The following is a 25,323-nucleotide window of genomic DNA, read 5'->3' as shown; positions in this document are numbered from 1 at the left end:
TGTCCCCTGCATCGGCAGGCGGACTCTCAACCACTGCGCCACCAGGGAAGACCTGTCCTCTCTTCTTTTGTATGAGGTTTTAAAAATCACCCCATGTTTGGCCATCGGTTATCCCTTGATGTCAGTCCAATGTCATTTTGATAAATTCCTTGATCTCAGGCACAAGAAGCCCCAGGAACATTTTATACATCTCCTGTCCCAAAGCTAGAATCGGTCATTTCTCCAAGGATCCTGGATTCCTCTTAGTGGGAAATGGTGTTGGAAGACCACCTGGCTGACGCACTGGGGGTGCTCATTGCCACCCAGTTGTCCTTGCCCTTAGCCTCTGCAGTGGACACAAGTAGAAAATTTTTTCAGAAAAAGAAAAATGATTCAGACATTCAGATCAATATTTGCATTCAGATGAAAGATTGCAGGGTTTTCATTTAACTTCTTTTGCTTTATTTATTTCATGCTACAAATCTTGATTTCTAACAACTAACATAATTACTGATTTACTTTATCCTAATTATATATAATATCTACCTACTTAGATAATGTAATATACTAATTTTATAGTGTGTGTATTTGTGTATATATTTGGGGGAAGAGTAGATATTAGTTTTGAAATAATGATATCAATATTTAACAAGTCTACTGTGGTCCATTTTATCTTTAAGATATATCTCACTGGGGATGGGTATTGTCAAAAGACTGTTTTTCAAAGTTAGGCTGTTGGTTCCATACACTGTTAGGCTCATTTGTTTCAATTTGCTTTAGATTTTTAGGTGTTGCGTTTTACCCATTTGTGATTTCATTTGGTTCTAAAGTGAAGACTATAGTACAAGGAAAATTAAGAGGTTTAATTTCCATTCTTGTTCCCTTGTCCCTGTTTTTTCCTTCTTTCCATTAAGAATCATTTTTATTAGTACTAGATTCATCCTTCTAACGTTTTTAAAAATACATATTAACGGTACAAAATGGAGGATATTTTCCTCCCTTTATCACGAAGGTTAGCCTACTGTACACTCTTGGGCGCTTTACTTTGTCATTTTACAGTATATCCTGGACAGTCTTTCTTCGTGAATATGTTTGACCCTTTTTATCAGACTGGCTTTATATTTGCATCTTATTGAAGAACATTGTGGGATATGGCTGTCTGTTATTAATTATACCATAAAATACTCTGAGTTAGGGACTTAACTGTGAGTTTTATGAAAAGTTTCTTTTCTTTCCTCCTCAACATAGAGTATGATAAATGCCTTACCTTTTTTTTTATTCTCTCTCTCTCTCAGTCTAAAGGAATTCCTGCCCAAAGAATACATCAAGCAGAGAGGAGCTGAAAAGAGAATATTTCAGGTACTGGAAATGTTCAGAACTTTATTATTCTCCTCACTTTATTATTCTCCTCATGCATCCACAAAGCCTATCCTCATTTATTAGTCCAAGAGGGGCCTCTGCACGATAGCTTCATACCCCATGCATGTACTCTGCGTATATAATAAATGATTTGTGACTCCAGAGTAAAGAAGCTGACAGTTCTACTTTAGGCAGATTTATTATCTTAATCCATACCTTCTTGCTAAAGGTTCCTTAGCCCTTCTGGGAAAAACGTGCATACATTTAATTTCAGAGACGTTATCTTGGAAGCATTGAAACAAGGCAATTTGCCATTAAAATGCACTGAGGCAGACACTTCAAGAAGCCTTTTTTAATCCTGAGATTTGTTTTTTGAACCTCAGAATTTGGGAACTGGTGTCTTTTTAAAATCCAGGTTTATTCTAAAATTCAGAAAGTTATCTATTCTAGGCAACCAGTAAAAAAAAGTCCTGTCATCAGCTTTGCCAGGAAACACTCACTCTAGTGAATCCAAAATACCAAAGTGTTTTGGCAATGAAATGTAAATATAAATTGGAAGAGATAAATTTCATGTGTATAAAAACATGTTTTTTTTAAATCCAGTATTGTTTGCACACACTGAGATGTCCAGGCATTTATATATCCTGCTCTTTGGAAAACTTTATCTTTTGCCTGGATGTTAGAATTCAGGACGAGAACATTTTTCTAGTTCTCCTTTGACGTGTTGGTCCTGAACCTTTCGGAATGTGGAGCCCTTTGAAAATTAGGTTACAGTTATGGACCCTGTTCTTGCCATGCTGCATGTGCATGAATTGTTGCATATAACTGTGAAATCTATAAGGAATTTGGGTTCATGTTCTAGTTAAGAAACTGTGCATTAGCACTTTCTGTGTGCTCTGACCCTCGGTCAGCAGGGACATGCATCCACAAAGGCATAGAGGCCATGTGGAATAACACCTCTCACGAAGTCCACCTGCTGTCAGAGCTGCAGTAACTGGTCCCTGCCTCTGTCACGTTTGCAGGAGCACAAGAACTGTGGAGAGATGAACGAGATAGAGGCCAAGGTCAAGTATGTCAAACTCGCCCGGTCTCTCCGGACGTACGGTGTGTCCTTCTTCCTGGTGAAGGTGAGTTGGGCGTGATGGAGGGGGCGTTTGCCTCTGCCATCTCTTTTGTTAAAGGGTTTGCTGTTAACCTTGATTGTCATCTCTAGACCCCTAGCATTTGCACATGGAGCATCTGGGAAGTGGTGACCTGAGTTGAGCTGTGGGACAGACATGAGGTGTAAGAGCTGTGAGGCTGGTGAGTGAGCTTGGCTGCCTGCAGGCCTCAGGACAGCTGTGTCTTGGCTCTGCTCTCAGTCACTGCTATAAAGTCCCTGAAGGAGTACCTTTACTTTCAATTGCTAGCACTTTCCCCTGAGAATGTTTCACTTAAGATCTTCCAGAGTGCACTGGACTAAGTGAAGGTTGTTGACCACTGCAGGCCAAATCAAATTCATGTGGTAGTTATGGTACTGAATTTGTATCCTTTTAGATGGGTCTTGGGATTTTCTGTGGCCTTCAGATCTGTTTTCACAGGAATTGCTGGCCTGACTACTAGAGGGACAGAGGTGGATCTTTGAAATTCAACCTGTGAGCAAGCAGAGGGTGTGTTCTTGAATTCACTAAGAAGCCCTCCCAGTAGCTTCCTTCCCCGTTTTCATATCCTGACCTCACGTACTCTCTTGTAGTCATCCCTCTGATAGGTTTCATTATTTCCACTTGCTTTGCTGTGACTCTGGGTCTCCTGTCTCTTGCTCTTCGCCCTGGAGAAAGCTCTACCATGTGATGAACTTTCTTGTGCTGCTTAAGGCCCAGGGGAGTGTTACCAGCTGTGTTGCAGCTGCTTCTAGGGACTGAAGTTGGAAGGTCAGTGACAGGGTGGTTTAAGGAGGTGTCTATTCCCACAGCTAAAAAGAACTGGAAAAGAAAGAAGTTTTGCTGTCTACTAGAATGTTTGGGGATATGGATGCTTTTCTTGACTCCAGTCCTCATTGGAGGAAGCTGCTTCATTTGGGGCCAAGAGAAATAAAAGATATTATATGGAAAAAAGGTGTATGTTTAATGCTGATTAGTTATTTCAGCCAAACAGCTCTCAGCTTTATACCAGAAAATGCTGGGGCCCTTGCAAATAAAGCGTAGGTGAATCACTTTGTTTTTAAGAAAACTAATTTAGAAATTGAATTTTTCATTTCAGTGTGTTTTAAACTATCAATCAGTTTTTGAATGGTGCTGATGGTGGTGTTCTAGGTAATGACTAGGTAATTTCCCAATATTAATAATGACAATAATAACAGTAAACAATTATATGTCAGGCGTGTCTTACTCAAATCTGTCAGCATCCCAATGGCAGAATTACTGCTATTATCTTCTTTTTATAAATGAGAATCAAGGCCAGAAAGATCAATGACTCAGCTGGGACCATAAGCCTAGTAACTGTAGGAGGTAGGACTTGAATTCAGGTCTCTCTGACTTAAAAGCCTGTGTTCCCAGGCAGTGGGCTATGCTGACTTACCTAGGGTGGCCCCATTTGATATGTGCTCACCTGCTTTCATTATCCTACCCCCCCCACATCTCCACCATGAGTACATGGTGAGATCTGCTTGTTTTAGAAGAAAAGTCTGCTTTTCATTTTTTTTTAAATTTATTTATTTATTTATTTTTGGCTGCATTGGGTCTTCGTTGTTGTGCGCGGGCTTTCTCTAGTTGCAGCGAGCGGGGGCTACTCTTTGTTGCGGTGCACAGGCTTCTCATTGCAGTGGCTTCTCTTGTTGCAGAGCACGGGCTCTAGGTGCGTGGGCTTCAGTAGTTGTGGCATGTGGGCTCAGTAGTTGTGCCTTGCGGGCTCAGTAGTTGTGGCTCGTGGGCTCTAGAGCACAGGCTCAGTAGTTGTGGCGCACGGACTTAGTTGCTCTGCGGCATGTGGGATCTTCCCGGACCAGGGCTCAAACCCATGACCCTGCACTGGCAGGCGGATTCTTAACCATTGCGCCACCAGGAAGTCCCGGCTTTTCATTTATTATTCTGATGAGTTCTAATACCTCACAAAGATTAAGTCGTTTTCAGCATCTCCAATGATACTGGTATCATTTTCCATGGTTGTGTGGGTTTGAGTTTTTCTCTAGTCCTTCATATATGAAATTTATCTTTCAAATTCATATTGTTTTCTATTAATGCCATCAAACTTCACACAGAGTCAGTTTCAGTGTTGTGCATAAAGGTCAGTAAATTTAGGAAAATACATAGCACACAGCAGTCTGCATGTAATTAAAAAGAGACATTGAATAGCAAGTTCCAGAAAAGAGAAATTTGTTCTCCACATATAATTTAGGGCCTGGGAAGAATCTGTCCATGGCTAGTAGGATAATTAGAGGTAAAACACAGATGCTATGGTTATTGCAAGGTCTTGCAGGTTTGGTCAAATGAAAACTCTTCTTTTACAGAAGTGTTTAAGGCAAAGTAAGAAAGTAATGCAAATTTCCTTCCTTCTTCCTTTCCTCCCTTCCTTTCTTCCTTTTCATTTTTTAAAAATTACATCTCTTTGAAGGAAGGTCAGGGTCAGGAGGTAGGCAGCACTGACAGCTTTCATATACATGTTAGACATTCACATTTTGTTTTTCATTACTTTTATTTTTTGTCACTATAAAAGTGAGTACACTGCTCATTTCAATTTTTTGCTCAGTGGTCTTATTTAGTGTACATTTTATTTTTAAGTTGATTTTGATAGAGTTTATTTGATCATAGTTTGCCCTATTTTAAAAGTAAATTCAGGAATAATGCAATATTATGAATTAATATATCTAATAAATCAGAGCAGGTCAAATAAGGTGACATCATATGCACTGAACTATCTAGAAAAGAAATATAGAAAACAGTCTCATTCACAATAGCATCAAAAACAGTAAAATACTTAGGAATAAGTTAAGCCAAGGAAGTGAAAGATGTATATGATGAAAACATTAAAACAGTGATGAAAGAAATCAAAGAAGTAAATGAACAGATATCCTGTGTTCTTGGATTGGAAGAATTAAAATTATTAAAATGTCCATACTATTCAAAGCCATCTATAGATTCAATGAAACTGGTCCTCTATCTTACATCATTCACAACAGTTCACTCAAAATGGATTAAGGACTTAAGTGTAAGCCATAAAACTGTAAAAATCCTAGAAGAAAACATAGGTGGTAAACTCCTTGACAGGGTTCTAGGCAATGATTTTTTGGGTATGACGTCAAAAGCACAAGCAACAAAAGCAAACACAAACAAGTTGAACTACGTCAAACTAAAAAGCTTGTGCACATCAAAAGAAACAACAAAAGAAAAAGGCAACGTACAGAAAGGAGAAAATATTTGCAAACCATGTATCTGGTAAGGGGTTTATACCCAAAATATATAAGCAATTCTTTATAACTCCATAGCAAAAAAACAACAACAAAAAACTCCCCAAATAATCCAATTAAAATGGGCAAAGGACATGAGTAGACATTTTTCCGAAGAGGATATTCAGATAGCCATGAGGTACATGGAAAGGTACTCGGCATCACTAACATCAGGGAAATACAGATCAAAGCCACAAGGAGATATCACCTCACCCCTGTTATAAAAAAAAGACAAGGAATAACAAGGGTTAGCAAGGATGTGGAGAGAAGAGAGTCCTTGTGCACTGTTGGTAGAAATGTAAATTGGTACAGCTGCTGTGGTGAACAGTGTGGAGGATCCTCAAAAATTTTAAAATAGAACTGCCATATGATCCAGCAATCCCACTTCTGGATATATATCTGAAGGAATTGAAATCACAAGCTCAAATAGGTATCTGTACTCCTCTGTTCTTTGAACCATTATTTACAATAACCAAGATATGGAAACAATCTAACTATCCACCAGCAGATGAATAGATAAAGAAAACGTGGTAGGTAAATACGGTGGAATATTATTCAACCATAAAAGAGAAATTCCTGCCATTTGCAACAACATGGATGAAATTTGAGGTCGGGAAGAGATATGGGGACATATGTATAGGTATAACTGATTCACTTTGTTATAAAGCAGAAACTAACACACCACTGTAAAGCAATTATACTCCAATAAAGATGTTAATTAATAAATAAATAAAAAGAAACTTTAGGGCATTATGCTAAGTGAAATAAATCAGAGAAGGACAAATACTGTATGATCTGACTTATACGTGGAATTTTCAAAAGCCAAAGTCACAAAAACAGTAGATTGGTGGTTGCTGGGGTGGGGAAATGAGTAAATGTTGGTCAGAGCACACCAACTTGCGGTTTTAAGAGGAATACCTTTTGAGGAACTAATGTACAGCATGGTGACTATATTTAACAATACTGTATTACATACTTGCGAGTTGCTAAGGGAGTAAATTTTTTTTATTTTTTATTAAAAAATTTTTTAATAACTTTTTTGGAGTGTTGTGTTTTTGTTTTCATTTGTCTCTTGGTATTTTTTAATTTCCTCTTTGATTTCTTCAGTGATCCATTGGTTGTTTAGTAGCACATTATTTAGCTTCCACATGTTTGTATTTTTTGCAGTTTTTTCCTTACAGTTAATTTCTAGCCTCATAGTGTTGTGGTCGGAAAAGATGCTTGATATAATTTCCATTTTCTTAAATTGACTGAGGTTCACTTTGTGGCCCAGCATGTGATCTATCCTGGAGAATGTTCCATGTGCAGTTGAAAAGAATGTATATTCTACTGCTTTTGGATGGAGTGCTCTGTAAATATCAGTTAAGTCCATTTGGTCTAGTGTGCCATCTCAGGCCTGTGTTTCCTTATTGATTTTCTGTCTGGAGGATCTGTCCATTGATATAAGTGGGGTGTTAAAGTCCCCCAGTATTATTGTGTTATTGTCAATTTCTCCTTTTATATGTGTTAACATTTGCCTTTTATATTGAGGTGCTCTTATGTTGGGTGCATATATATTTACAATTGTATTTTCTTCTTGATTTGATCCTTTGATTATTATGTAATGTACTTCTTTGTCTCTTGTAAGAGTCTTTATTTTAAAGTCTATTTTGTCTAAGTGTTGCTACTCCGGCTTTCTTTTGATTTCCATTTGCTTAGAATACCTCATTCCATCCCGTCATTTTCAGTCTGTATGTGTCTCTAGATCTGAAGTGAGTCTCTTGTAGGCAGGATATACAGGTCCTGTTTTGTTATCCATTCAGCCAGTCAGTGTCTTTTGGCTGGAGCATTTAGTCTGTTTGCATTTCAGGTAATTACCAATATGTATATTCCTATTGCCATTTTGTTAATTGTTTTGGGTTTGTTTTTGTAGGTCTTTTTTTCCCCTTTCTTCTTTGGTTCTCTTCTCTTGTGATTTGATGACTATCTTTAGTGTTAGGTTTGGCTTCCTTCTTCTTTTTTATGTGTATATCTATTATAGATTTTTGTCTTGCAGTTACCGTGAGGTTTTTGTATAGCAGTGTATGTATATACCTGCTTGTTTTAAGTTGCTCATCTCTTAATTTCAAATGCATTTTAGATACCCTGCATTTGTACTCTCCTCCCCTCACAATTACTGTTTTTGATATTTTACATCTAATTCTTTTGTGTATCCCTTAACTGCTTATTGTGGATACAGATGATTTTACCTTTTTTGTCCTCCCTACTAGCTTTGTGTGTAGATGATTTCCTACCTTTATTGTATGTTTGCCTTTACCAGTGAGCTTTTCCATTTCACGACTTTCTTATTTCTAATTGTGGCCTTTTCTACCTAGAGAAGTTCCTTTAGCGTTTGTTTTAAAGCTGGTTTGGTGGTGCTGAATTCTTTTAGCTTTTGCTTGTCCATAAAGCTTTTGATTTCTCCATCAAATGTGAACGAGAGCCCTGCTGGGTAGAGTATTCTTCATTGTAGATTTTTCTCTTTCATCACTTTAAGTATGTCCTGCCACTCCCTTCTGGCCTGCAGATTTTTTCTGCTGAAAAAAATCAATGGATAGCCTTATGGTAGTTCCCTTGTATATTATTTGTTGCTTTTCTCTTGTCGCTTTTAATATTCTTGCTAAGAGTGTAAATCTTAAATGTCCTCATCATAGCAACTACAAAAAGGTAATTTTGTGAGGTGAAGAATGTGTTAACCTTACTGTGGTAATCATTTCTCAATATATACATATATCAAATCATATTGCACACCTTAAACTTACATAATGTTCTATGTCAGTTATATCTAAATAAAGCTGGAAAAGATGGCATCATGTGATCATTTGATAAGTGATAAAGCCACTAAGGTGTTTGATAAAATTCAGGTACTCATTATAAAAATTTCCATAAAATGCTGGAATAAAAGTGTACTTCCTCAACAGGATAGAATGTTTTAAACCTATCACCAGCATTCTACTCAACAGAGAAGTGCTAGAGAGAAATCTATAAAAATTGGGATCAGAACAAGTTACCCTTTAACATTGTTTTGGAAGTTATAGGAAGTGTGGTAAGACATAAAAATTTTTTTAAATGCGTAACTTTAGGAAATGAAAAAATTATTATTACTCTTTGCTATGATTGTTTGTCTTTTAATAAGGATAAACAATCATATTTTTAACTATGTACTTTGAAATAATGATAGATTCACAGGAAGTTGGAAACATAATTCAGAGAATCAAAAAGTCAGAGTAACAAGTATGGGTGAGGATGTAGGGAAACTGGAGCCCTCATATACTGCTGCTAGGAATGTAAAATGGTGCAGCCACCTTAGAGAATAGTCTGGCACTTGCTCAATTATTAAACATAGAGATACCATATGACCTAGTAGTTCTACTCCTCGGTATATATGCCCAAGAGATTTCAAATCACATGTCCACAGAAAAACTTGTACGTGAAAGTGTACAGCTGCATTTAGCAAAAATGTGGAAACAACCCACATGTTCGTCAGCTGATGAATGGATGAACAAAATGTGGTCTGTCCATAAGGTGCAATATTATTTGGTCATAAAAAGAAATGAAGTGTACTGCTTCATGCTACAGCATGGGTGAATTTTGGAAATGTTATGTGAAGTGAAAGAAGCCTGTCACAAGATTCCATTGATATAGAATGTCCAGAAAGGCAAATCCATAGAGACAGAAAGTAGATTAGTGGTTGCTTAAGAGTGGGGTGGGATCAGCGGACCTATGTGAGTAATAGCTAATGGTACAGGATTTTTCTTTTTTGAGGTGATGAAAATGTTTTAAAACTGACTGTGGTGATAGTTGCACATATCTGTAAATATACTAAAATCCACTGAATTAGATACTTTAAATAGGTCTATTGTATGGTATGTGAATTATATCTCAATAACGTTGTAAAAATAAATAATAATACCCTTTTCATCGTTTCCCTCAATGGTAACTATAGTACAATGTCACAACCAGGAAATCGACTTGGTACAGTTCATAGACGTTAATCACATTTCACGTTCTGTATGTACTCATTTGTGTGTGTGTGTGTGTGTTTAGTTCTATGCAGTTTTTTTCATGTGTAGATTTGTGTTACCACCACTGTAGTCAAGATATTGAACTCTAATCCATAGAGAATACCTTGTGCTACCCTTTTATGGCCATACACACGTCCCACCCCTTCCTGTTTCTCCTCACACCCTACTCCCTTCCCCTGGTCTCTGTACCCCCTAGCAACCACTGATTTATTGTCTGTCTGAATAATTTTGTTATTTCAAAAGTACTACATAAACGGAATCATATCATATCATAAATTTTTGAGGGTTTTTTTTTTCATTTAGTAGAATTCCCTTGAGATCTCTCCAAGTCATAATGTGTGTCAGTAGTCCATTGCTTTTTATTGCCAAATAGTATTCCATAGTATGGAAGTACCAGTTTGTTTAGCCATTTATCACTGAAGGACATTTGGGTTGTTTCTAGTTTGTGCCTATTCTGAATAAAGCTGCTATAAATATTTGTATATAGGTTTTTGTGAGAATGAAGTGTTCATTTCATTGGGCTAAACGCCCAAGAGTACAATTGCTGAACCATATGGTAAGGACACACTTAGCGCTATAACAAACAGCCAGACTGTTTTCCAGAGTGACTGTACCATTTGACATTCTTACCAGCAAAATATGAGTGATCCAGTTTCTTATCATTCTCTTCAGCATTTCGTGTTATCATTGTTTTTTTCTTTTAGCCTTTCTGATAGATGTTTTATGATATCTTATTGCGGTTTTAATTTGCATTTCCCTGATGGCTAATGATTTTGAACATCTTTTCCTGTGCTTCTTTGCCATCTGTATATCCTCTTCAGTGAAATGTCTGTTCATGTTTTTATGACCAACTTTCTAGTTAGATTTTTTTTTCTTACTCTTGAGTTTTAAGAGTTCTTTATATATCCTAGGTCCAAGTCCTTTGTTAAATGTGATTTGTGAATATTTTCTCATAGTCTGTAACTTGTCTTTTTATCCTCTTGACAAGGTCTTTCACAGAATACAGGTTCTTAATTTTGAAGATGGGCGTTTTATCATTTTTTACTTTTATGGATCTTGCTTTAAGTGTTACGTCTGAGAGGTCTAACTCTAGGCTCCGAAGATTTTCTCCTGTGTTTAGTTCTAAATGTTCTACAGTTTTACATTTTACATTTAGGTCCATGGTCCACTTGAGTTTGTTTTGTTTAATTTTATTTTCTTTGGCTGCATCGCATCTTAATTACGGCACGCGGGATCTTTCTTGTGGCGTGCGGGCTTCTCTCTAGTTGTGGCACTTGGGCTCCAGAGGGGGCTGGCTCAGTAGTTGCGGTGTGTGGGCTTAGTTGCCCTGCGGCACGTGGGATCTTAGTTCCTTGATCAGGGGTTGCACCCACGTCCTCTGCATTGGAAGGTGGATTGTTAACTACTGGACCACCAGGGAAGTCCCCACTTGAGTTTGTATAAGATGTTAGGTTTTGTATAAGATGTGAGGTTTTTAGGTCAAGGTTCATTTTTGGCCTATGGATGTCCAGTTGCCCCAGCACTGTTTTTTGAAAGGGCTATCCTTCCTCCACTGGATTTTTTCTTTATCCTTGTCAAAATTCATTTGAATACATTGCTATGAATCTATTTCTATTTCTAATCTGTTCTCTTGATTTGTGTTCGTCCTTCCACTGATAATCACACTGTCCTGATCACTTTAGCTGTATAGTAAGTGTTAACATCAAGTTGAATGATTCTCTTTACTTTTTTTTTCTTTTTCAAAATTGTTTTAGCTAATTTAGGTCCTTTGCCTTTCCATGAACACTTTAGAACAAGGTTGTCTGTGTCTACAAAAAACTTAGCTGGGATTTTGATAGGCACTGCATTGAATTTATAGATCAATTGGGGGAGAATTGATAACTTTACTATGTTGAGTTTTTCAATCCATGAACATGATAGTAGATCCTCTTTGATTTCTTTCATCAACATTTTGTAATTTTCAGTGTGCAGATCCTTATACATGTTATAACAATATACAGTCATTTTAATTTTTAGGTTTATTTTTAAATTCAGTGAATAGAGCAGATAAATTTACAACACATATGTCAGCAGCATGAAATAACCTGTGTGTGTATAAATAAGTGCAACCATTTAGAATATATGGTAAAAAGACATCACACACAGAATAGCACATGCACACACAAAATTGTTTGGGTAAGGGACAGTATGTGTTTTAAAGGCATAAGTAACAGATTTCTCTAGACCCCCCAATCTGAACATACCATTAAATTGTGAAGGAAGTTCATTGGCATAATTTAAGAAGTACGTTAAAAGTGATTAATTCACTACTTGGATAGACTATTTGAAATCCTAAATTAAATAAGTCAATGAAATCATAATTTATAAAATGTAAATATTGATATTAAACACACTTAATCATACCACATGGCCTTCAGATCAGTATATATTGTGAGAGAACTAGTTTGATATGTTTATAGGTCCTTCCATCATATTTTCCTCTGTATCTGTGTACATCTTGTCCTAATATTCAGAGCATTATGCAGTTGACCCTTGAACAACGTGGGGGTTAGCGGGCATCGACCCTTTGCGCGGTCCAAAATCCGTGTATAACTTACAGTTGGCCCTCTGTACCTGCAGTTTGTCTGTATTCACGGTTCCACATTTGTGGATTCAACCCGTATGGATCATGTAGTTCTATAGTATTAGCTATTGAAAAGAAGTGGACTCACCTGGTTCAAACCCATGTGGTTCAAGGATACTTCATACTGTATTTTATATTGTTGTAATAGAAAGTGCTTGGGTGTTGGAGTCGGGAAGACTGGCCTAGAATTCTTGATGCAATATTGCCTATGTGAGAAATGACAGAAACTCGTGACTTGGAGAGACATCCTTAACCTTCTGAAACCTCAGTTTCTTCATGTGAAAAATGGGAATGGTAATTCTTTACAGAGCTCTAATGAAGATTAAGTGAGGTAATGTATGTAAAGAAATGTAGTAGCTGGAATGTAGGGATGTTTGATACATTCTAGGTTATCCCAACTCCTTAACCCTCTTCACAATTCCCTAATTCCTGGCCCCTGAGTCCTCCAACTTTTCATTAGCTTTTAGAGTTCATGATACAGAGCAGGGGTTGGCAAACTTTTTAGTAAAGGGCCCAGGTAGTCAATATCTTAGCCTTTGCTAGTCGAACCACTCATCTCTGTGCTTGTATCCTGAAATCAGTAGGCAATATATAAATAAATGAGCATGGTGTGTTTCTGTAAAGCTTTATTTATGGATTGTGAAATTTCAATTTCATATAATTTTCACGTTTCATGAAGTATTATTACTCTTAATTTTTTTTTTCAACCATTTGAAAATAGAAAATTCACTCTTAGCTCTCAGGCCAAAAAAGAGGTGCCGGGGGGAGCAGAAAACTGGATTTAGTACCTGCCATAGTTTGCTGACCCCAATAGAGAGGATGTCTCTAATAAGCCCGTTATGTGGCAGTGTTCTCAGTGGCTAAGAACATATCCTTCGAAAAGAAAGACCTGGGTTTGTAATTCTGGCTTTGCCACTTAGTTTGACCTTCGATAAGTTACTTTACCTTCCATCTCTAAAGCTCAGCTTGCTTACCTAGAGTGCTGACTTTTTATGAGGTTAAAGGAAGTAATATAGAAAAGAGGACTGTTGCACAAATGATCTCAATAAATGGGAGCTGTAAACATCTACAGTCTTCCTCTTTCATTGAAATCTTTTGCAGTTTATCTTGATAAGTTTTTCAGAACCCCATAAGGAACAGTAAGGCATTTCCCATGACTTGCAAAGAATCTTGTTTCCCGGAAACCCTTGTGGAAACCTTCTGAGTTATAAACTTGCCTTTAACCTTCCCTGCAACCACAGCCAGAGCCTTGAGGGTTACATACCTTGGGAGCTGAGCCTCTTCTCCTCTCAACTGTAAAAGCATCACAGAGGGCATTCAGAGCATCTCAGAATCATGAATTAAATCAACATGGATTGCCAGTTGTTTTAGGGAGAGAAATGCTAATGAACAGGGTCTTTAGCACCATTTTGCTTTGGAGCAGCCATCCCTTTCTGCCGTGCTCCTAAAAGCAAAAAGCATACTGATGACACAGCAAAGCACACAAGGCAGCACTTTGGCAGGAAGCCAGTAGAGAACTCTGGTGAGCACAGCTGGATCACAGGCTTAGGCCACATTGAAGTTGGGCTTAGAGCCAAAGCATGCCCAACGTTTAGCCCACTGGCATCCCTCCACCCAAGTCCGAATCTGATGTAAGGCACAGGTGATGTCAGAATCAGCCAATATCCACACCTGTGAGAAGAGCCCAAGGCTGAGCAGGATTGATAACAGCCAGCTGCCAGGACCGAACCCACAGTAATGGTTGAGATGTGCTTGAAAGAGGAACGGCAGGGCGTATTAGTAGATCCTGACTTTCCTTGGTAGAATACACACCTTCTCCTGCCTGTAAGTCATGTGAGCTCGACACATCCTCAAAACAAAACCAACCTGATGAGGACTGCCTCGAGAGAGAAGTTGCTAGGTAGCTGGCAAACTCACACCCACAGTCTGCGTGTGTCTGCACAAGAGAGACGGGTCTTCACTGCATCCTGCCTAGCCTAATTGCTTCTCCTGGAGATAAAGGATGCTGGTGTCTGTAGTTGGAAGGCTGGAAAGGAGACGTGTGGAGTGGACTGAGATTCGAGATTTGGAGAGGAAGGGGGAGCCTTATTGCCTCTGGACCTTCTATCATGCAGGTCTGCCACTGAGGGTCTAAGGCAGGTCCTCTGTCAGGGGAGCCCCTTATATCACTAGCACAGAGCCGAGCCCCTCGCTGTTTTAACTTTCTCCAGCTGCTCTGCATTTTGCGGGTAGGCACTGAAATAATTGTGTCCCTTGATGGTGGTCTCTGTTGCTGAGTGACAGTATTTTCTGAGTTCCTTATATACCCTTCCCCCCTAGTCGTGACCTTCTAATGGAATGCCCGCTGTAAGTTGTTTGCTTGTTCACTCTGGTTTCCTCTCCCAGGCCAGAACCATCTCGACAGGAGTCAGGGCAATCCATCACGATCCTGTATTCCCTCACCCCAAAGCCGCTCACTGGGGAAGTACAGATTTGAAAGGAGGAAGGCAACAGCTGCAAACCATATTTTATTTCTGATCCCCTTCCTGGTGCCAGCAGCTGGGCTGGTACCAGCCCTGTGTGACTAAACTAGCCGCCTGGAACCTCTCCACGTAAATCTGTGTGGCTCCTGAAGCCAAGTGATGTGTACTGGCATGGTCCACCCTGCGCTGATATCACCCCTGGTGGAAATGGCCTCTCCACAAAGGATCTGACTCTTCTCTGAGTTTTTCCTAACTCAGAGGTTCTTACAGTGCCATATTCCCCTCCTCAGACACCCACACAGATTCCTAATGCCTTTATCTCCTCCTCTTGGGAGGAAACTGGAGGTGTGCCGTGACCTTCACTGTTTGACGGTTTATGAACTGCCCACAGGGGCTGGGAGGAGTGTTTTTGCCTTTTCTCTAATTGCTTCCATCAGAAGTAGTATACTGTGGTAGACAGTCTTTTTTGAAGTCAGAGATGTTTTTGAGCTGCTGAAGTCTGTGTTCTAATCCTGCCTTTATCACTTACTACTGTTTGCCGTGGGCAAGTTGCTGGTTCCTTCATTTCAAGACTGGCATGATGGTGATGCCACCGCCGCCAACATTTGGGGGATGCTCTGAAAATTAATGGATAATGATTGTTAAGTATCTGTCACACTCCTGGCTTGTTTTAAGTGCCTGTCCCCTTGTACACAGACCCGTGTATACTTGCATACTTTGTGCTAATTTATATGTGTATTCCTCTGGTAATAGTGGTTTGGGCATTGCTAGGTTTCTGCAGATATTTTTTGAAAAGTTTGTTTTTTTCCTGACAACAATAGGAATGTGTATTAAGTTTTTCGAAAAAGGGAAAGCACACGAAAAAATACAAATTGTACGAGATGATCATTGGCACCGTTTTGTCATGTAATGAATTTTCTGAAAATTCTATTTAAAATTTTATTTCACGTAGGATCATGCTGTACAGTTGACTTTTTAATTTTTTAATGTGAATGAATTTTTATTATGAATCCACTTGTTTTCCTATAATATGATTTTTAATAGTTGTAGTCTATTATTTGGATGTACCATCATTTATTTATCATATCTCTTGTGGTTGAACTTTGTTGGTTATTTCTAGTTTTTCACTGTGATAAACTCTAGTTGATCCTTCTTGCAGCATAATCTTTATACACATTTATAAGTTCTTTTTGAATAAGTTTTGAAAAGCAAGTTGGGTTAAAAGTAGAAACATTTTTAAAGCTTTGAATCTTAAAGCTTTGAATTTTAAAGCTTTTCTTCCATAAAGCCTTTGCTATTTTAAATGCCCACGAGTAGTGGTCCCCCTTCATACCTTCTTTAATTGAGTATTAAGTTTTTTAAAAAACGATTACATATACATGAAAATTTATCTTATTGCTTATTATCTAGTTACTTATTTAAACATTTTCTGTTCATGTTCTTTGCCACTTATGTTTGATGATTTATGATAACCTTTAATATATGAAGTGTATGAAATCTTTTATCATACTATTTGTTGTAGATATTTATTCCCCAGTCATTTGCCTTTTAATTTCTTTATGGTGAGGTCTCTTTCTTTTTCTCCCACTGTCTCTTTCTTTTTTAAAAAAATGTATCAAAGTCCATATATTTTATAGTTAAAGCTATTAATCTTTTCCTTTAGTTATTTTTTTATTTTAGCTTTTGTGCTAAGAAGTCATTTCCCCCTGAGAAATCACAAAAATATCCAACTGTGTGTTCTTCCTAAATTATTTACCTTTTTTGAATTTCTTGTGGCATGAGTGTGAGGTAGGGATTCATTATTTTAATAGGCATGATGACTATTTCTTTAAAAACTTATTAAAACTAATCATAAAATATCTTAAGGGTCAGTAGATACACATAAAAAATACCAAAATGAAGAACCCAAATGGAAATATATTTCAGTGATTATTAAAAAAATAAAAATAAAAAGGCTGTGTTTAGTATTGAGAAGATGCTACTCTGGCAGTTGTAGTTAATTCTAAACAGCTAAAGTACCGTATTTAAATTCCACATTAACCCTTTTTTGTTACTCACTGAGGTGGCTACTGGGAGTGATAATATTTGGAGTTCACTTTAACTTCTTTTTCTCTGGATATCTTTTTTCTGTCACAATCTCTGTTTTTGGAGCAACCTGCCCTCCTGGACAGTATCTCTCTCCAGGAAGTGTGCCTTTGTGGATCCCTCCAGTCTTCTGATGGCTCTGTTTTAGCTTCCATTCCTTTAATTTATGAGTCATTTATCTAGTCTTAAAATTCTGGTTTTCCGATAGCCCTGCCTGTTTTTGAAACACAGTGTTGTAGGTTGACCGTAGGTAAAACATCACGAAATTACTGATAACTTGGAAAAATCAGATGTATTCAGAGGAAGAGCACTGACACTTGGTACCTCCTGTTTCAGGAAAAGATGAAAGGCAAGAACAAGCTGGTGCCTCGCCTGCTAGGGATCACCAAGGACTCGGTGATGCGCGTGGATGAAAAGACCAAGGAAGTGCTGCAGGAGTGGCCACTCACCACGGTCAAGCGCTGGGCAGCCTCACCCAAGAGCTTCACACTGGTAGGGACTGGCTGAAGGCAGCGAGTGGGCCAGCATGGCCTTGGGTGATATCGTGGGGCAGGGAAACAATACAAGCCCATTGGGTTTCCCTGCCCTTGGAGAGGGACAGATGGTGGGGGTCCACGAGGGCAGGGGTGGGCACTGGTCCAGAAGTGAGCGAGATGTCTGAGAGCTGGGTCTCATTGACCACCTCTTCCTCTCTAGTGCTCTAAGTCTGCCTGAGTTCTTTAATTAGAAAGAGCCAGTCAGGGATGATTCTCAGTCTCTGTGGTCCTGATGCCACGCCTAGTATACCCTAAAAGGCAGCTTTATAACGCTCTGAGGCCCGTACAAAGGCTCCCTCCTCATCTTTAGTTGTTTTAGAAGTTCCTAAGAATTGTGACAACTTGCCAAGCTGTGTTTTCCCAGCCTGCCTATGAAGAGAACATTGTTGTATGGTGGAAATAGCATAGACTGTGGGGTAGCATTCGAAATCAGCTTTCATTCCCAGCTCTGTGCCCTTGCTCAAGTTACTTCTCCTCTCTGAGCCTTAATGTCCTCAGCTGTGAAATGGGGGTAGTGATACCTGTTTCACAGAGTTGTCAGAATCAAATGAGACGATGATAATAAAATGCTCAAAGTGAAATGCATGGAAAGTAGGGAGAATGTTTGTTCCAGACCTTTAAACCTCTGAATTCTTCCTCCCAATCTCAGTATCTGCTCTTAACAGAGTATACCATGTGGCCTTAACTGTAGCCAGCCACATTGGTATGTGAGAATTGGTAGGGCAATTATTTTGTAGCACATATCGAGCCATAAGAGAAATCGGAAAGTGTTGACATTTGTGAGTTTCTTCAGCACTCCTGAACTGTACTATTCTCCAGCTCTTGTGAACACTTGAAATAACTGCATCTAGGCAAGATCTTATAATAGGGCATCAGAAAAAAGGTATAAGGAAGGGGCCTTAGTGGGAGTATTAGTTATCTAATTTGATCATTGATTGATAGACTCTTGCCAGTTGGGAGGAATCTTCAGAAAACATACCTTCTTTCCTCCTGTAGTGAGTAACAGCTGTATCCACATGGCCCTTAAAAAGTAGGTGTTCACGCTTAGTGAACTAAGTTCTCATCTTCCATTGTAGGTAATTGTGGATAATTTCTAAAATAGAAAAATCAAGAAATCAATATAAATATATTATTTAGAAATACTAGAAGAAATTGCTAAAAAGGATTCAAAGTAGTTGCACGGGGGATGGAAAGTGAAGGTGGGAATGGGTAGGGCAGGCATAGCTATGTTTTGTTATATACATTTTGATACTATTGGTCTTTTTAAGCTAGACCCAAGTACTGCTTTTTTAAAAACAAAAAGTTATTAAAAACTGTTGCAAATTGCAGTAACTACCTGAAGCGAAAGAGAGAACAAATATCAATGTTTTTACTAAAGTTGGATTAAAGCTTATAACCTGTAAAGTTTCTTTCCTTCCTACCCAGCTTTAATTTAATATACAAGTGTTTAGAGATTTTCCTGTTGTCTTTCTGTTATTGAGTTTTAGTTTGTTTCTCTTATGGTCAATGAGATGTACTGTGATTCTGTTAATGTTCATGGAACATACTTCGTATGATTTCAATTTGTAGAATTTTAAGGTTTGTTTTATATCACAGGGATATGATCATTCTTGGAGAATGTTCCATGAGTGCTTGAAAAGAATGTGCATTCTGCTGTTGGGTATAGTGTCCTATAAATGCCAGTTAGATCCTGTTAGCTGTTGGTGGTATTTCAGTCTTACATATCCTTGTTAATTTTCTGTCTAGTGATTCTAACAATTCCTGAGAGTGAAGTTCCCAACAGCAATTGGGGATTTTTTTCTATTTCTCCTTTCATCTCTATCAGTTTTTGTTTCATGTATTTTGAAGCTCTGCTGTTCTGTATCTATACATTTAAGATTATGCTATGTTCTTAATGGAGAAATTGTTCTATCATTATGTTCTTTTGTTCATAGTAAAGATTTTGCTCTGCAGTTTGCTTTATCTTACATTGGTATAGCCACTCACGCTTTTTTTGTGTGTGTGTGGTACGCGGGCCTCTCACTGTTGTGGCCTCTCCTGTTGCGGAGCACAGGCTCCAGACGCGCAGGCTCAGCGGCCATGGCTCACGGGCCCAGCCGCTCCGTGGCATGTGGGATCTTCCCGGACCGGGGAACGAACCTGTATCCCCTGCATCGGCAGGCAGACACTCAACCACTGTGTCACCAGGGAAGCCCCACTCATGCTTTTTTAAATTAGGTGTTTGAATGTTATATTTTTCTACCCTTTTATTTTAAACCTAGTTATATTGTTAGGTTTTAAATGAATTTCATGTAGAGAGCATGGAGTTGGGTTGTGCTTTTTATTAAAATTCACTCTTGTAATTAATGTATTTAGGCCAATTATCTTTTAAGCTAATTATTAGTATGTTAGGTATTATGCCTACCATTTTATTATTTTTTTGTTTATTTTATTCTCTATTTCTCTTGCCTTCCTGTGGGTTACTTGAACATTTTTTTTAGAGTTCCATTTTTCTTTTCATTAATTAATTTTTGGCTTCATTGGGTCTTCGTTGCTGCGCGTGGGCTTTCTCTAGTTGCGGTGAGCGGGGGCTACTCTTCGTTGCAGTGAGTGGTCTTCTCATTGTGGTGGCTTCTCTTGTTGCAGAGAACAGGCTCTAGGCATGTGGGGTTCAGTAGTTGTGGCACGTGGGCTCAGTAGTTGTGGCTCATGGCCTCTAGAGCACAGGCTTAGTAGTTGTGACGCACGGGGCTTAGTTGCTCTGCGGCATGTGGGATCTTCCCGGGCCAGGGCTCGAACCCATGTCCCTGCATTGGCAGGTGGATTCCTAACCACTGTGCCACCAGGGAAGTCCCTAGAGTTCCTTTTTTTTTTTTTAAAGGCTTCACCAGAGTTTTCTTTTATAAATTTATTTTTTATTTATTTTTGGCTGTGTTGGGTCTTCATTTCTGTGTGAGGGCTTTCTCCAGTTTTGGCAAGCGGGGGCCACTCTTCATCGCAGTGTGTGGGCCTCTCACTGCTGCGGTCTCTCCTGTTGTGGAGCACAGGCTCCAGACGTGCAGGCTCAGTAGTTGTGGCTCACAGGCCCAGTTGCTCCGCGGCATGTGGGATCCTCCCAGGCCAGGGCTTGAACCCGTATCCCCTGCACTGGCAGGCAGATTCTCAACCACTGCACCACCAGGGAAGCCCCTCCATTTTTATTTATAATCTTTTTGAGCATATTTCTTGGCATAGTGCTCTTAGTAATTATTCTAGATACTATCATATATGTATGAAATTAATTACCACCTACTAGCATCAATGTTTCACCACTTCAAATAAAATATAAAAACTTTACTTCCATTTAGGTCTGTTTACACTCCACACTTTTTGAGTATAATTGTTTAAATATTTCTTCTGTATACATTGACCACTACATGAGATGGTGTTACAGCTTTTGCTTCAACCATAAAATAAAATGGAAGAAAACTCATGAGGTGAAAGGATAGTCTATTACATTTACTTCTGTTTTTATCCATCTCATTGTTCTTTCTCTTTCAAGTTCCCTGTCTTCTTTTGTTTTCATTTTCCTTATGTTTGGAGAGCTTTCGTTAGCCATTCTTTAAAGGTAGGTCTGCTAGCAACAAATTCTTAGTTTTCCTTCATCTGAAAATGTTATATCCCCTTCATTCATGAAGGTTAATTTTGCCAGATACAGGATTTGAGATCCACAGTTCTTTTCTTTTAGCACTTGAGAAGTGTCATTCTACTTCTTTCTGGCCTCTGTGGTTTCAGAATAGAAATTTTCTGTCATCGGATTGGTATTCCTTTGTAGGTAATATGTTGCTTTTCTATGGATGTTTTTAAGTTTTTCTTTTCTCTAGTTTTCAAAAGTTCATGGGGTGGGTTTCTGAGGTTGATTCTATTTTGGGGTTTGCTTAGCTTCTTGAATTTGTAGGTTTATGTCTTTCACTAATTCAGAGATGTTTTCAGCCATTATTTCTTTTAATACTTTTTTTTTTTTTTTTGGATACCACACTCTACTCTCCTTCCATATTTCTGATGATATGGACATTAGGTCTTTTCATATATATATATATATATATATATATATATATATTTTTTTTTTTTTTTTTTTTTTTTTTTTTCTTTTTCCCTGCCATGCCACACGGCTTGTGTGATCTCAGTTCCCCAGCCAGGAATTGAACCCTGGCTGTGGCAGTGAAAGCCCAGAATCCTAACCACTAGGCCACCAGGGAACTCCCATTAGGTCTTTTTTTAAATTGTTCCACAGATCCCTGAAGCTCTGTTGTATTTTGTCTGTTTTCTGTTGTTTCGCTTGACTAAATTCTGTTGATCTGTTTTCAAGTTTATTCTTTTCTTTGTCATTTCCATACTACTGTTTATATCCTGTGCATTTTACTTTGGTTATGGCATTTTTTAATTCTAAAATTTCAATTTGGTTCCTTTTTATGACTTGGGTTTCTTCGTTGAATCTTTCTATTGTTTTCATTTGTTTTGGGAGAATTTGTAATTGGGTGTTGAAACATTTTTTATTATTCAAAATCAAAAATTCCTTATCACGTAATTCCAACATCTGCTTCATTTCAGTATTGACATCAGTTGATTATCTTTTTTTTTTTTTTTTTTGCGGTACGCGGGCCTCTCACTGTTGTGGCCTCTCCCATCGCGGAGCACAGGCTCCGGACGCGCAGGCTCAGTGGCCATGGCTCACGGGCCTAGGTGCTCCGCAGCATGTGGGATCTTCTCAGACCGGGGCACGAACCTGTGTCCCCTGCATCAGCAGGCGGACTCTCAACCACAGCGCCACCAGGGAAGCCCTGATTATCTTTTTTTACGTCGTAGTTATCCTGGTTCTTGAAATGAATAGTGATTTTCAATTATATCCTAGATGTTTTGATTATGATAATAGGAGACTCTTGATATTATTTATATCTTCTGTTGTAGCAGACAGTCAGCTTGTTTAGGTTTAGTGTGTAGTGTTCTGGCTGTAGGTTTAGTGTGTAGTGTTCTAGTGTTCAAGTCTTTGTGGACTTGAGTTTCAATGGCAGTTTATTTTCTGAGCCCTTGCAATGCTATTCTGGATTGCTTTGTACTTCTGACTCTGCTGGGGTTCCTGCTCAAAGCCTGTTGGTGCTCGGGGTGTGGGGGAAGAAGGTACTTCCTTGGGCCACCTGCTATTGCTGGCTGACCTTTTTTAGGGGAGGTAGAAGCTACTGAGCCTGAATCTACTTATGCCACTGAGTGGAGGGGAGGGAGACGCAGGGCTTCACTGTGGCCACTGCTGCAAAGTGACCAGATCACCTGCCTGCCTGGGTTGTGGAGCAGGGCCTGGGATGGCCAGACTTTCACTGCTTTGCAGGTGCTGGTGAGCAACAACCTAGGTTGTGGAGCTGCTTGAGGCTCCCAACTAGGTCTCTGTTGGGCTTCCCCTCTCCTGGTCCCTTGGCCAAAGAGAACAGGCTTTTGGGAACTTACTGTTGGACGTTCCAAGTTTCAACCCTCTCCAGCACCCAGTCTTGGGGGTATGGAATCTAAAACAAAACTCAAGAACTCTTCAGACTGTGGTTCTTCAGGTCCTGAGGTCACCAGCCAGTCTACCTTTCCAGCTTTCAGAGCCCTTTACCATTGCTTGTTGAATAAATTTTAGGGTGTTCAGTTGTATTTAGAGGGGGCAAGCAAGAAAAAGTGAATCCATGCCAGAACCTGTTCCAAAACTGGACCCCCTCACCTTTAAAACTGCTGATGTGCTGTATTTCTTCTAATGTGGGTTTTGTCCCCCCAGGATTTTGGGGAGTATCAGGAAAGCTACTATTCAGTACAGACCACTGAGGGAGAGCAAATATCCCAGCTGATTGCAGGCTACATTGACATCATCCTCAAAAAGGTATTTCATACTGATGCAAATTGGACAACACTTCTTTATTAAAAGACTCAGTTTAGGTGATGGAGCTCCCTGAAAAACAAACAAGCAAGCAGACACCTCATGGAAAGTACTTGATTCACTGATTGAATCTTTAACATTAAGATTGCTTAAGTGTGAGGTCTTTAACCTCATATCCTAGGAGATTTCTGATTTTGCTGCAGCTCATATTTGTGTCATTGACTGCCAAGTCATGAGCAATAGTGCATCATTTAGCTAATGAATGAGCCTGGCTAACCCCTCAGCGTCTTCCTCTCTACGTAATTGTTATGCTTTCCGGCCTCTATAGAAACTGGCTTTAGGGTCTGAAGATATTCCTTTTCTTTCTTCTCTCTCTCTCTCTTTTTTAACCTATTTTAATGGGGGGTTATATGCCATAGTGGTATACCTTTCCTAGGGCTTCAAGATACAGCCCACAAAAATAGCCAAGTTCTACCGGAATATTCATATCTATGTCTTGATTTTAACTGTATAAAATTGTGCAGTAATGTTACACAGAAGACATTATATATCTCTCTGTATTAAATAATATATTTCTTTTTCATTACTATTGCTTTGTTTCACCCATCACTTATTAATTATCCAATACAACGAATCTGGGGTAAACCTTAACAGATCTGCTTGTGTGGCTCATTTTAAAAGGCCTCTTAAAAGGGTCTTGTGTCAAGACCTGCTGACTTTCGTTTTTGTCTTGTTTTACCTCAGAAACAAAGTAAAGATAGATTTGGACTAGAGGGCGATGAGGAGTCAACTATGTTAGAAGAGTCCGTTTCCCCCAAAAAGTAAGTATCGTTAAGAGCACTGGAGAACTGGCTTCTCCCTGGATACAGGGCAGGTTTCCTCGTGCCAGCTCTGGGGCTGTTGCCCTGAAGTCCCTCACGTAGAGGAGGTGATAGTGGATGAGATAGATGAGTCTTGCTTCTCGAAGTGTGGTCCCCAGACCATTGTCATCAGTGTTGAGGGTGCCTTGTTGGGGCGACGGTGGCTGGGGACTTCAGGGAGACACTGAACAAGATGTAATGCGTAATTCCACCGTTAGACACAGTGAGCCTTCATGAGTCCTGTTCTGAATTTCTGATTTAAATCTCATAAACTGCATCATTATCATCAGAGCCTGGAGACTGAGTTTAATTCTGTACCTTTGGACTAGGGGCCTAGCTGGTAGAGGAGTTTTTGTTTATGGGATGCTTTTACCTGCCACGCTTGATACATATGTCATGAGGCATCAGAGGAACAAGAAAAGAACATGGACCCTGGAGCCAGAGTTACTGGGTTCAAATCTGAGGTCTGTTTTCTAATGTGTGGCCTTGGGGACATTATGAATTTTCTCTGTCTCTTTCATCTCATCTATAAAATGAGAATAATGATTGATCGTACTACCTCATAAGTTTGAATTTAATGATTGAGTTACTAATAAAGCACATAAAACAATCCCTGGTACATAATAAATGTTTACTATTATCATCATTTTAAATTCAGAATAATCTCAATTTAGCTCCATTTTATAAATGAGGAAACTGAGATTTATTAAAATTAAGTGACATCTAATAAGTGAGACTTGTTGAACAAAACCTATTCAGCTACTCCCTTGATGTTAAATAGAGCACTGTAGTAATAACTTTTCTTGTCTGTACTTTATTGTGTGTGTCCATCTTGCTGTCTCACTTGATCTCAGCAGCATCCCCTTGTGGAAGATGTAGGCTAGATTTTATCATCCCCAGTTCATAGATGAGGAAACCAAAGCTCCTAGAGGTTAGTTGAGATGCATGCATGTGGCAGAGCCAGGGCTCAGATTCAGGTGTTCTGATGTCTCCTATAGTGCACTGCCAGAGAGTTTGAGCATATTCCACCACCTTGAAGTTGTCTAGTAATAGGAATTGTTTCTCTGATGTTGCTGCTCTGTACACTTGCTCA

The 25,323-nt window shown here is 39.0% G+C and overlaps 1 protein-coding gene across 1 annotated transcript in view; it reads left to right on the top strand.

Moving 5' to 3' along the window:
* The window catches only part of TLN2 (talin 2), a 304,454-nt gene that overhangs the window by 124,126 nt on the left and 155,005 nt on the right, over window positions 1-25,323 (top strand). The window contains exons 9-13 of the mRNA XM_089907140.1: window positions 1,275-1,338; window positions 2,361-2,465; window positions 17,308-17,463; window positions 23,272-23,373; window positions 24,115-24,191. Of these exons, the coding sequence (XP_089763266.1) occupies window positions 1,275-1,338; window positions 2,361-2,465; window positions 17,308-17,463; window positions 23,272-23,373; window positions 24,115-24,191 (504 nt within the window). The remainder of the gene's footprint in view (window positions 1-1,274; window positions 1,339-2,360; window positions 2,466-17,307; window positions 17,464-23,271; window positions 23,374-24,114; window positions 24,192-25,323) is intronic.

Source organism: Delphinapterus leucas, chromosome 2, assembly GCF_059928025.1.
Source record: "Delphinapterus leucas isolate spDelLeu-1000000601 "Yukka" chromosome 2, BTC_Dleu_Yukka2, whole genome shotgun sequence".
Classification (NCBI taxonomy): domain Eukaryota; kingdom Metazoa; phylum Chordata; class Mammalia; order Artiodactyla; family Monodontidae; genus Delphinapterus; species Delphinapterus leucas.
Note: the sequence above shows the minus strand (reverse complement) of the source record. Positions and strands in the feature narration are given on the sequence as shown.